This window comes from Lonchura striata, chromosome 1 (genome assembly GCF_046129695.1).
Source record: "Lonchura striata isolate bLonStr1 chromosome 1, bLonStr1.mat, whole genome shotgun sequence".
NCBI lineage: Eukaryota > Metazoa > Chordata > Aves > Passeriformes > Estrildidae > Lonchura > Lonchura striata.
This window is the reverse complement of record NC_134603.1, coordinates 40,217,893-40,230,705: the sequence shown is the minus strand read 5'-3', so window position 1 is coordinate 40,230,705 and position 12,813 is coordinate 40,217,893. Positions and strand designations below refer to the sequence as shown.

Sequence of the window (12,813 nt, the reverse complement as noted above, 5' to 3'; positions counted from 1 at the left end):
AACAACCACAAAACTTCATGAGCAGAAGCATAGCTACTAGGATGGAGAGGATCAACCATCATTCTTACTTCTGCTAACAACCTTTTTCCCAGCTTCTGGCATTTGAAAGTTTTAACATCAACTTGGAGCATGTTCAATACTACTGTGGGCTAAAGAATTTGTACTTCTTGCATAAAGAAATTCACACATTAAACTAATTCTTCCAAAGAGCCAAGATCAAGAGCCATACATCTTATTTGCATGTAGAATGTTCCCTTACATCATAAGTAAAGTAATAGAAAATTTATAAAAGGAAATGGCAAGGATGAAGGCTGAAGTCTCTGCCAAGTTTCAAAAAGGTACAAATTCTAAATTTACAGTAGCATTTAAACAAGGTGACAAAGTCTCTTTCCAGCTGACTGTAAGGCTTCTCACTCCGAAGTGGGATTCATAAACTTGAGGTAGAGTCTTTATTCAAGTGAAGAAGGAAAAGATAGCTAAAAGCACCACTTGAGTTTAGCACTGGCCTACAATACAAACACCACAAGACTGAGATTTACCACAAATTTGCTTCTAAACTTACTCATTGAATTTACCTGGAGACAGGCTAGACTTTTAAACAATGCTGCCAAAAGTACTGGTTGCATCCACTTTCACATGCTAGACCAAAGAGGCAACAGGGAGCATGGGCCTACACAACCTTCAGTCCAGCACTGCCCTCCTCAAAAGGGGTCTCTAATCTCCCTCAAAATAGGGAGGCAAGATTGTTCCTTTATTCCTACTATTAATATATCAGTATGAAAGTAGGAGTAAGAAACTCGTGCCTTTTTTGAGTCCCAGCTCCAAGGTGATGGTGAAAATCTGAACATCATCATGTATTGCCAAATAGACTTTTATTTACTTTCAGTAGCAAGCAAGGCATCCTGGTTATCAAGATCACTGGAGCTCTTTACAGAAGCTGTATTTAATAAAATAACTTCCATATTATACTGAAGTGTCTGTTAAAAATAGGAGCTACATATTTTATATTTAAAATAGTCTTGAACTAAATTTCTTATCACTTAAAATGACACTGTCCGCTGAAGGCATACTACTTTTTCTCCTTACTACAATACTGATGATCAACTATTAACCTATTCCCTGATCCTATATCACGGAGTGATAAATTACCAAGGATTCCATATCTCCCTTCAAAATTAAAATTGATCTACTCAACTCTTACTGAAGTTCTGATTTTCTAGCTATAGCTTTAAACCATGTGAAAACATGACAGCAAAATGTAAAACCCACTAATATTTAAATGCCAAATTATTAAGAAATAGCACCTTATTGACCAACCCCAGTGTGGGGTGTCGAAAACTATCTTGCATAAAGACATGCAATTGGTTCATTATAACTTTAACACCATACACATATCAAAACCCTGCCATCTTTCAATGTTGCACACACAATTGTGTATTACCTGAGCAAGTTCTTTTTGTTCATTCACCAGTCTGCTGCAGCTTGCTATCATCTGGTCCAATGCATAGAGTCTATCCTCAAGACCTTTAATAGCCTTCATGTTCTGATTATCTAGTTTGGCGATAGTTTGGCGACATTCTGTCAGAAAGGGTTGGATGATCCTTGGATCAAGCTAAAAAAAGAAATTTATTAGTAGCTGACACACTGAAAGGTGATTTAAGTTAGCTAAATAAGATTTTTTTAAACCTCAACATTTTCCTTTTTTTTTTTCCTTTCATCTAATATATGGCTACATCTATCTGTTTCAGAATTCTCAGTAAATGAGTCTATGGATTCTATACAGCAGCATGATTTTTTCTGAAGTATTCCAACCAGACCATCAGAGCAATGTGGATCCTTATAAAGGGAAGGGACATTGGTTGAGGGGACAAGTTGAGGTACGGGGGAAAGAGGCACTTTATAGCTAATGGATAATCTGACCTGTGGCAGAGTCCATCATTCAGCTGGAATCAAAACCAATTATGAATGTGACAGAAGGGAGGGTAGTGAGAAAAAGATGCAAGAACCATCAATCTTTTCTCACTAAATGAGTGTTTTAATTGACTACTTAAAAAAGCAAATAATTTCTAAGCAACCAGAAAAAACCCCATGGAAAACTAGTATATTTGTCATACTTTTAGCTAGAGGCTTTTTTCCCGTAACAAAAACACATTTTAAAAGTTATTGCATAATATTACAGAAAAAGAGAAGTATTTGAAACATTAAGAGTCTACCAATGTCCACAGATACTAAGGGTGACTCTTCATACTTCACTATAAGAGTAGTAACTTAAAATAAGAGTTCTAGAAACAACATAGGTAATTGCTACTTATGAAGGTCAGAGTTTAGAGTAAACCCGAAATATGTTAGTTAAGAACACAGTAAATATCATTAGGTGATAGCAGAAGATGAACAAATTTGCCCAAATTTATCCAAAATTATCATGGTAGGCCATCTCTTATAAGAAAATCCAGTGAAAAGGATGCTATTTGTAAAGTCACACTGGTTGTCACAGAACTGGCTTCTTTCATCAACATGCAGGGTTTAAGCCACTTACAGAGTACACAAATCAACCTCCATCCTCAAAAAAAAAACCACATTAATTTGACTCAATAGTAACAAAGAAAAGTGTATTTTCCCCTCAATGTATTATTTAACTAGGTTTTCACACACAACTTCATTCTGGAAACAACCTTCTGGGAGAGGTAGAGAGGAATCTGGAGAGGAGAAACATTAAAAATTAAGGAACAACTATAAAGAATAGGTCTTCCATTCACTTCAAACAAAAAATGAAGAAAAAAAAACACAAAAAAACCAAAACAAAATGCCAGCCAACCAAAAACTGCATGGGAAATGGGAAAGTACTAAAACCTAGTAGTAGCCCAGAACTCCTTAGAATAAACAATAAGTGCTGCTATTATTGTGACAAAATGCATCCAAATTCTCTGAATACAAAGGTTAATTTTTTGCATGTGATGTCTTCTGAATCTTGGTCTCAAGTCACTTTTCCATCCTCAGGAAACAGTAACAGAAGTATTTAACCAGATGGATTGTACAGGATCATCTTCACTGCCACGCTATTCAGGATTACTCCCTAAGACATCCTGAATTAGTCCACAACAGCAGCCAGAAGAGTTTCTTAACAAACAAAATATTAAAGAACAATATGGTGGGTGTTTTCTCTTTTTACCTTCTTAAACTAATGATGTTTTATCTCTTTTTACAAAGAATGGCTATTCCTCTCATTCTTTTCTTACCTATTTCCTCCATCCACCCTTTTCATCCCATCTTTAACCTAACTGCATCTGTACAATCCATCTCTACCTTCACTGGAATACTGCTCTTTTCATCTTTTAAAACTATTTTCCATTTCTAGCCTCTTATTTAAATGGCTGCAACAGCACTTAAAAACACCTGGTTAGCTCCTACTTACCCAGTGCTTTTACTGCAGCCAAGGTTTCTGCAATTAGAAGTGCCTTTTTGTAGAAACATCTAGAGGCTACAACCATCAGAAACTTAGCAGCACTCTGTGCAACACACCAATGTCAAGACTACCAGTACCAAATGTATAAACCTCTTAACTCTTGTGCTTTAAGCTTTCAGGAAAATCTTACCTGAATTCAGTTTTGAAATAAGAATAGCAGTCAAAAACCACTTGTATGGCTCGCATTTACAAGAAAGAAAGGGCACAGGGAGAATGCAGGCAAAAGTTTTATTCTATATTTTTTTATATTAAAGTGTCATCTCAAATGAACATTAAATAAAAATTATGTTGCAAGATATTTATTTAGGATTTTCTTTTCCTTTGCAGCTGCAGGCCAGTTCTGTTTTCAACTAATTCTAAACCAATGGTAAGCAAAGATTCAATGCTTTGTCTGCTTTTACTGCTATCAAAACAAAGTAAATTAATGTTTTCCTAAGAAGAATCAGGAACTCATTACTTCAAAGCTATGGGGTTTTTTGTGGACCAAAATGCATCAGGACTTATCAATCACAACTACTCTGGTGGTGGCCAGAATACTCTGACAGAAGCACTTTCCCTACCTGCCAATTCTGCTTATGCCATGAATACAAAAAGAAACTTCATTTTTTGTGGGTTCAATCACATTTTTTTCCCATAAAAATTGACTGCAATTCCAAAACAATTACAATAGCCAAAATAAAGGATTTCTGCCAAATCTTAGATAAGACAAGGATAGAATAGACAAGTACAAAACAGCGCCTTTAAAACATGTGATATATGTCAGATAAGACTACAAGCTGATCAAAAAAGGAAGAGTATGCACTAAAGTATTCTTAGCATTTCTGTGTATTTTGGAAATCTGTAATTTATTTGGAAGTAATTGCTTAATATCCATTTCTTCAAATATTAATTTTTAAAATTTTTAGCACGCATCCATGTTCTGTTAGTACTATGTAGAAATTGAATTTATTGTCTCACAACCCATCTAGTGGGTTCTGTTACTCTTGTTTTATAATAGTAGAAAGTACCTTATAGCATTACTGAACAAACAGAATGGAGGACTGTCTCAGACTTCAGCCAACAGGAATTCTTTATCATACAAAATAAACTCTTGTTTTTATTAAAGAAAAAAACCTTGTGTCATGTCCAATCTTTTCTTTAGCCTTTTCTGCACTACTAAAATCTAAGACAGCCCTTAAAATTAAGCCAAATTCTCCAATTAATTTTAAGACAGTATCAAAATATCAATGTACAGAACTGATCATACCATGATGTTCCCTACAATAGATGGGATTTAGAAATCACTGATTCAGTCTTCCAGTCCTACCTTACAGAGGAAATAAAGGGTCAAAGACAACAGAAATTGTTTTCTTTGTTCAAGGTATGTTGTGCTGTAATAATATATTACACCTATGTAAACAAGGGGTAAGAAATATCAGCTACAGTGAAAGCAAAGAGGGAAGGAAAATTATAGGCAAAAGAAGTTAAAAAGGTTATAATGCTCACTGATTAAAATATTAATTTTGAAAGTAAAGTGAGCCCTGTTGTATTCTTCCAGCATCAGATACACAAACTGACTGCCTGGACCCTTCTGAGCACCTCTGTATCAGCTAATAAAGAAGGTTGAGATACAGATTATAAATTTATCCCAATTAACCATATAAAATTTTTCTATATTTTAATAAGGGCTTATCTATTTTAAACTCAAAGAACAGTAATTTTGATCCAGGAAAATCTTTATTTTTATTCTAAATGTAGTATCTATGAAAAAGGCAAAGAAACAATAGTAGTGTCACTTTGCTTATAGGCTATAAGAAGCTTTTGGCTTTCTAAAAGAAATGGCTATTTGAAATGTAAGCAAGATAACAAGCATTCATAAAATTATACATCTTCCTAAAGATCAAATTCTTAACATCCAAACTCATAAAACACTTCCGTCACACTTATCCCTCCTCATTCTCTGCTTTGGCTTTCATTCAGAAAGTTATCTGAGAAACAAGTTAAAAAATAGTTGAGTCAGTCAGTTCAAAAGCACCTGCATCTGGGAAAAAAAAAAAAAAAAAGCAGCAGCCCTCAATGCAATGTAATTTGATTAAAAAAAAAAATAAATTAACTTACCCTGCTCATGGAATCAAAACATTTTCTGACCAGGGATTCAACATCATTAGGTCTATCTTGAACATTTATCCAGTCTAACAAAGACACATTGAAGGAAGGCTGATCATCATCTTTCAGTTCTACTGACATTTCATTGTCCTGGACAGTAGCATTTTGACCAGATTCCTTATCATCTTTTACATTTTCAGGATCTGTGCCTTCCAAAGCTGAATGTTCAACTGACTTGCAAAATGATGCTAACATTGATTTACTGTTCACTTTAGATACATCAGGATAAAGCACCAATTCAGCAGATTTCCCATCCTCAGTGTCTTCGCTTTCTGCTCCTCGATGTTCAGGTGAAGACTCCAGTCTTCCTAAACACTCTCTGTAACTATGTCTTGTTAGGCACTCCAGCAGTGGTATCTTGGCCATAATAGAAACAGCAGAACCCAAGCTTTTTTAGAAAAGTGAAAAGAAAAGACCCATCAATATCTAGAAGCCAACACAACATGAAATCTTAGATTAAAATCATCCACAATATGAACTGCAATTAATTTTAGAATTGAAGAAGATTTCGAAATTATTTTGCAACTACCCTTCAAAACTTCTGTGCTGAATATCAACATCATGGAAGGACAACTAAAGAAGCCAAAGATTTTGCTCTCCCATTGCTGAATATAGTATCTTCTACACCTCCAAACTTATAGTGAATGAAAAGAAGTGATTAACAGAGACACCCACTTACTTCTTTGTTTAAATGTACAACTGGGACTTATGTTTCCTGTCTGCATGGATATCAACACTTATCAGTGTCCTCTGTCTGACTAGTTTTGCAGAGTTTGAATAGTTTCTACTTGGTAAAAGCTATGAAGCTCAATTTTTTTTTAAAGACAAAACATATTTATGGTTTCTTTTTTTTTTAATGATCCAATATCCATTTATAGTCTATTAAGCAAAGCACTCATAGAAATACCATAATACTATAGTGGCTACAAAGATATAGAAGATTTTCTTTGAAAACCCAGAGTTTGCAGGACACAAGATACATACACATACATACAATAGCTATATATCTACATAGGTGTCCCCCTCATTCCTTTCAAAAGTATACAAATTCACTCAAAGTTTATGCTATGACTTTATACTTTCAACACAGATTGTAATTCTAAATATCAGTTCAAGTGGTTAAAAGCCAATTAATTCAAAAGTGTAAATAAGTATTTAAACATGTTAATATCTAGATTTCTTATCCACCTTTTTGTAGTGCATTTTTGGAATGACTCCAGCTCTTAAGCAGCTGTACACTAAAAAGTTTATCTTCCACATAATTCAATAGAGGTTTCTTTGTGCTGACAAATACAAGGAAAAATGTCTGTTAAAAAAGTCACTAGCATGAACAAAATGAATGCTCTCCATGACACATAATCAAAGACATGCTAATTAATCAGAATTAGAACCAGACATAAAACACTTTAAAAAACTAAGTTTAAAATAGAGTAAATTTGAGTAAATTGAATTTAACAGCAAACCTACTGTGTAAGTTTCAATTTGATATCATCTATGGACTGCAAATAGCTTGAATACACATTTTCAAACTTGAAAAGCAGCTTTTGGTAAGAGTATGTACAATCTTCCAAGTTGGCCATTATAGCAGCCCAGCCTTGATGTTGAAGATGCTCATCATGTACAAGACCTTCACAAAAGGAGCAAAGTTTCTTGGCAACCTCATACATTTCCTGAAAAAACGATCAACAAAATACTAATTAGGCTGTTATTGAAGATATTAACATAAAACAAGATGTTTAGACAGATTGAAAGTTATACACCTTAAAACCTCATAAAAATAACATTTTTTAAAAATTTAAGAATAAAGGAAGTAAATTAGATGACAAAAATGTACTATTTACTGAGAGGAGAACTCTTCATAACAGAGAGGTGAAAACTGTAATTCCAAAACCACCTTATAAAATTAATTAAATGCTGATAATATAAAATATTCAGGGTACACACATACATGAATAATAACCCCGAATAATAACCCTCACACCAATAATATGATAGAAAAAACTGGCAAGTAAGGTCCAATAAGGAGAATTGGACCTTTTTGATGAGCCAAGCAGAATCTCAGAACAAGACAATAAAATGCACAATCAGTCAGCAAAAAGCACAGGTGGATCAGGTGCAAGAAGAGATGCATGAGGAAACAGCACGGCAAATAATTTAAGCCTTTCACTGATTAATAAACCAGATGTAACATGACAAGCAGCAGTACAATGTCCACAAAACTCTAAAACATACCCTGAAACTTGGCATCTGCAAACCATTGTGAAAGTTTTTCTGTGAAAGTACTAGATGACACAGAGGCATTGTACTGCCACAGGGTGAGAATTTACTGCCCCACTTGGAAAAGTTAAAGCAGAGGTCTACATATGGCAATTACCAGATCTTAAAAACCATGTACTAACAGCAATGCCCATTAGAATAAATACCAAATTTTCAACTAGTAGGAAAAGAAACTATTTTAAGTTTAGGAATTTAAGAAAAAGGCTTTTCCCCTCAAAGGGTCTACCAAATCATCAAAAAGTATTAAAAAAGTCAGACAATAAATCCTTCAGCTCAAAACATTACCAGTAACAGACTCCTTGGAAAATACTTTCCTGCACACATCTACATATTAGGTTTTAGCATCTATCTAACCTACAAGAAAAAGGTCTTCTGCAAAAACTTTTTGCTGGTTGAGCATGCTGTTAAACCAGGACTGAACACAACTCCCCTGTCCCATCATGCATGAGAAAACCATGCATGGAAAAACAAGTTATACAAAATACAGTGAGAAAGCGGTGTTAAAAACCTAACACATCCGTATATTGCAGAATGCATTTGCTGCTGAACACATGGTTAGCAGCACATATGCACACTCAAAAAAATTTAGGGACCAACAACACTTACATTTTGAAATAAACCACAAAACTACATGGCATTTTAAACAAATATTTCATAATTCATATTGACAAAACCTGAAAGTTATGATCATCCTCCTGTTTCAGAAGTCCAAGCTGTGTTTCAAGAAGCATGACAAAATTCTACTGTCCTTCAAATCTCTGATAAATAAGCTATGAGCAGATGAAGGATGAATATTCAAAACAGTTATATATGCATCTCCAATAACATCCTAAGCTATTAATACAAATTCCTATCACTCTTTGTGTTTTCTGAACTTGTTATCAGTCTCTTTTTGTTTTCTGAACTTTGGCAGCTTCCTGTGCATGCGAGAATGATGATTTCCAGTTTGAAATGAATGATTATTTTAGTTCCTGCAAGAACTCTTGATTCCCAAGTCAAAAATCAACCAATAACACCTGGAATGGTATCCAGACAATGCTGAAATCTGCAAGTCATTTTCTCCAGACTATCCCCAGTTTGGCTGTACAATTTAAATGTACATAAGCTGACAAATGCAATATTTACCTGAACATTTGAACATTTTTTTACTGTCTTAAATTGACTTTGTATACAAGTTATTCGAAGGCAAATCGCACAGCATATAAAAAAAGCAGAATTACTGCTTCCTCGGTTATCATATTAAGAGCCAAAAGAACAGGCTGTTTTACCCTAACATATACTAAAAAAGTATACTAAGAATATGAAGCTGAAAAGGTAACTGAATGTCTCTGCTTCATTCAAATGTACATCCTGGAAATGTACAAAAACATTTTACTTTCAACTTACAAAAATCATTCTCTCTCAAAGTCTACCTTCCACCAAATTAGGAGCTATACCACTCCAAACCATTATAAGCCATAGTTCCAGAAGAGTGAGAGAATATATAACAACACACATTAATTTCAAACAGTTTAAAACAACATAAGCCACCTACAAAATCAAAATTAATAATCAAGTCTTTTTATGCAGTTCCTCCAAATGAGTACCAACAGATAAAGACTGGACTCAGCTGTTTCTTTACATGCCCTGAGTAGAGGTTTTTGCCAGTTCTATTTTCCTTTGGACGAGCTCACTTAGCACAGCACAGCTCATGTGTTTAACACATTAAAGTATGCACTAGGCTTCATATGACCAAACTTTCCACCCTGAGACAGTCTTAACTAATGGGAAATGTTTGCTTTTTCAGCTAGATAGATACATTTATTGTGTTCACAATAGAAGTCAAAAGTTATAAGCAAGAGCTGCCCTATGAAGTTTTATTATATGTCACTTTTGATACTTATTTAAGAACTTAAGTGTTGGCAATTTAAAATTTTAGTATTAACAAGCCTGTTTCCACAACAAAACACTTTCAAACACAAAACAAGTTACAAGCAGAAAAAAAAAATCATCCTCACAATTGAGATCACTTGTTGCACAGCTGAAAACCAGCACTAACACTCTGTACCTAAGTCTAACCTGCAGCGATTTACTCAAATTTAACCAAACCAGGAGCTCCTATCCCAGTAGTCTGGGAAAAAGCAAACTCCTATCCCAGCAGTCAAAAGCAAGGGTCAACAGTATTTCCCAGAGTAGCAAATGAATATTTGTTAATTTTTCAGAAACCTTGTAAGAGAAGGACATTCTAATAAGTATCAGTATCTCTTGTATAAACAGATACATGCCTAAAGGAAGTATTATAAAAACATACCCCAAGGCCATCTAAGTATGTAACTAGGTATTCATTGTCAGATGAGCTGCAGCTTCTTAATGTATACACAGGAGATGTGGACATTAAATTAAAAATTCCCTTATGAAAGCCATCATTAATATTGCTCATAAATCACTTCAATCATAAGCATTGAGACATACTGTCTCTCAGAGACAGATTTTTTTCTGAGCTAACTCTGAGATCAAAATTCATTAGCTAAGTTTCTTTCAAGCAACACATTTTCAAAGTTATACATATGCTAACAGACTACAAATCCAATTGTATAAATGAACAGACACGTTTCAGGGTACATATGCAAGCTATTACAATAGCATGCCATATTATCATCCTCTCAAAGTTATTTTTACATGTGCCAAAGAAATTCAGTCTAGGTGGTAGGGGGCAAACAGGAGAATTATGTTAGCATGGCTTGCAATTAAGAGTCCACAGAAACACAGTAATGTTTATGATGCTGGTTTCTTAAGCCATACCATGAAATAAGCTCATTAAATAGTAAAGAAAATTACACTGAATTCAAGAGGTTCCAAACAGATGGCTCTAATGAAGGTCAAACCACATGGAGTAACTATTTGTCCACATGCCAGAATTGTTTCAGACTTAGACTATACTAAGCAGATACTAGTGCATACAAGAACACTATGTTAAACTATTATTTCATTTGTTTTGTTTCAGTCATTCTGCTTTCAAAATATGAAAGCATGCAGCAAGAAAACACAGCGGAGAAGTTGTTTTGCATCCTTTGGAGTACCTATGTAACTTAATTTTCTTTGAATTTATGAAATTAAAAACTACATAAATGTACCTTTCTTATCTTGCCATCACTTCTGAAATAAACCTTCAGGTGATGTGCCTTGTTCTTCCTACATGCTACCTCCATAGACAATATTTTTGTGAGAGATCTCAGGCTACTTTAGAAGGAACTAGAGCAATTCATTTTATACAACTGTATGGCTCTTTACAAGAAAGAATTAAGTAGCTCTCTGCTAAATGAAGCCTAAAAGCTGAATTGTACCAAGCACAGAAGTAAAGGCCTGCAATCTAACATATGGTTTAATACTTTGCATTTAGGTTGCCAGCTCCAGCACAGAAAAGGAAGCCTGCCTAACAACAGGCTTGCTTTTGTCATTGACTATTCACAGACACACTCAAGTCTTACTGGCAGACACCCAATAGTTCACAGAGCACAAAAGTTAACTTCAGTTGCCTTGTAGGGCTACATTCATCCTACAGTGGTACAGCAGCATATCTAGAACACCAGTCACCTCACTGCACACTGGAATGAGGACCTAAAAGAGCACCACTACCAGAACATGAATATCAAGACCCAGATTAATCCCCATGTGCTGTTACGTTGAATAGTAAATAATGACATCTTCACTATCCAATTTTTCAAGAAATCCACAGGGCCACCAGAATGCATTTAATCTTTGGCTGGATATTGTAATGAAGTGTGCAGTTGAATTATTTCCTTTGAGAATTACAACTTAAATTTAGGTGATTTTTCTGATGAAGAATCTTTCTATAATTAATTCTATATTCTAGGTTTCAACCAAAAATCAGTAGAAGCAACAGATTATGTTTTATTTAAAGCAAAAATTAACTGGTGAAGCATTTAGGATTAATTTCAAGGCTGTCTCTGCATCCTACTATCATAGTTCCGCTCATCTGAATGAGCAAAATCTGACAAAGGTCTGTTTGTCTTAAGCAGTCTTTGGACTTACCTCTAAAGAACAAATGTTCTCAGGAAATGCAGGGTTCTTTCCATTCTCTAAAACCCTGCAGTAGAAGGAAATAAGTCAAAGTCCTCTATTGCCATGTGTCTGAAATCCTGTGAAATGGACTCCTTATGGGTTTCAATCACCGTAAAAATCAACCTCAGACCAATAAAAATGATCCTTGAAAGTAAAATTTCAAGAATTTACACACTGCAACAGCAGATAAATGCTTTCATAACAAGGAACCGTTACCTTGTTTACCAAAATTAGTAACAAAGACCATTATCTCTAATACATTCACAGCTATGACATGAACCTACCAAATTAAGATACACTTCAACATTTAAGTTTCTAAAACCTGTAACTGGAGCAGTTAACTTCTCTGTGATGGAAGCGATATTTCATGGCAACTTCTCTCCTTTCAGTAGACAGCTCAAAATTTCATTCTCCATTAATATTGGGTATTTTTGCTGACTGCATCCTTTGGACATTTGTCCACACAGTTCATTACTTATTTCCTACTCAGAAAGTACTTTTTTCACCAGCATAGCAGAGCAGAAGTAATTTTTTACGTCACAGATTAATTACTTTCTTCACTACTGCTTTCACTAGTTCTCCCTGATATTATAAGCAGGTTTGGAGAAGTCAAGTGACAGAACTTCCCATCAAAAAAAAATTAGAAATTACATAAACCACTACAATTGGGATACAAACCATGGTATAAAGTGAGCATTGGCTTCCACTAGCTTGATTCCAAGTCACACAACTCTTTTTGTTCTGATCAACTTTATGAAAGCTTGATCTAAAGTTTTGGTTACAAAGGTCAAAAAAAATAAAAGGTAGAGCAGCATTTAGAAAGACCTACCTTAGAGTAAATCTTTAATTTATATTTTGGGATAAAC

General features: G+C 34.6%; 1 protein-coding gene across 4 annotated transcripts in view; it reads right to left on the bottom strand.

The window, feature by feature from the left end:
* Window positions 1-12,813, bottom strand: part of RB1CC1 (RB1 inducible coiled-coil 1) — a 69,798-nt gene that overhangs the window by 29,605 nt on the left and 27,380 nt on the right. For all 4 annotated transcript variants that reach the window (XM_021555700.3, XM_021555699.3, XM_021555701.3 and 1 more), the window contains exons 6-8: window positions 7,076-7,278; window positions 5,561-5,996; window positions 1,442-1,612 (exon numbers count right to left, since the gene is read on the bottom strand). In XM_021555700.3, the coding sequence (XP_021411375.2) occupies window positions 1,442-1,612; window positions 5,561-5,996; window positions 7,076-7,278 (810 nt within the window). The remainder of the gene's footprint in view (window positions 1-1,441; window positions 1,613-5,560; window positions 5,997-7,075; window positions 7,279-12,813) is intronic.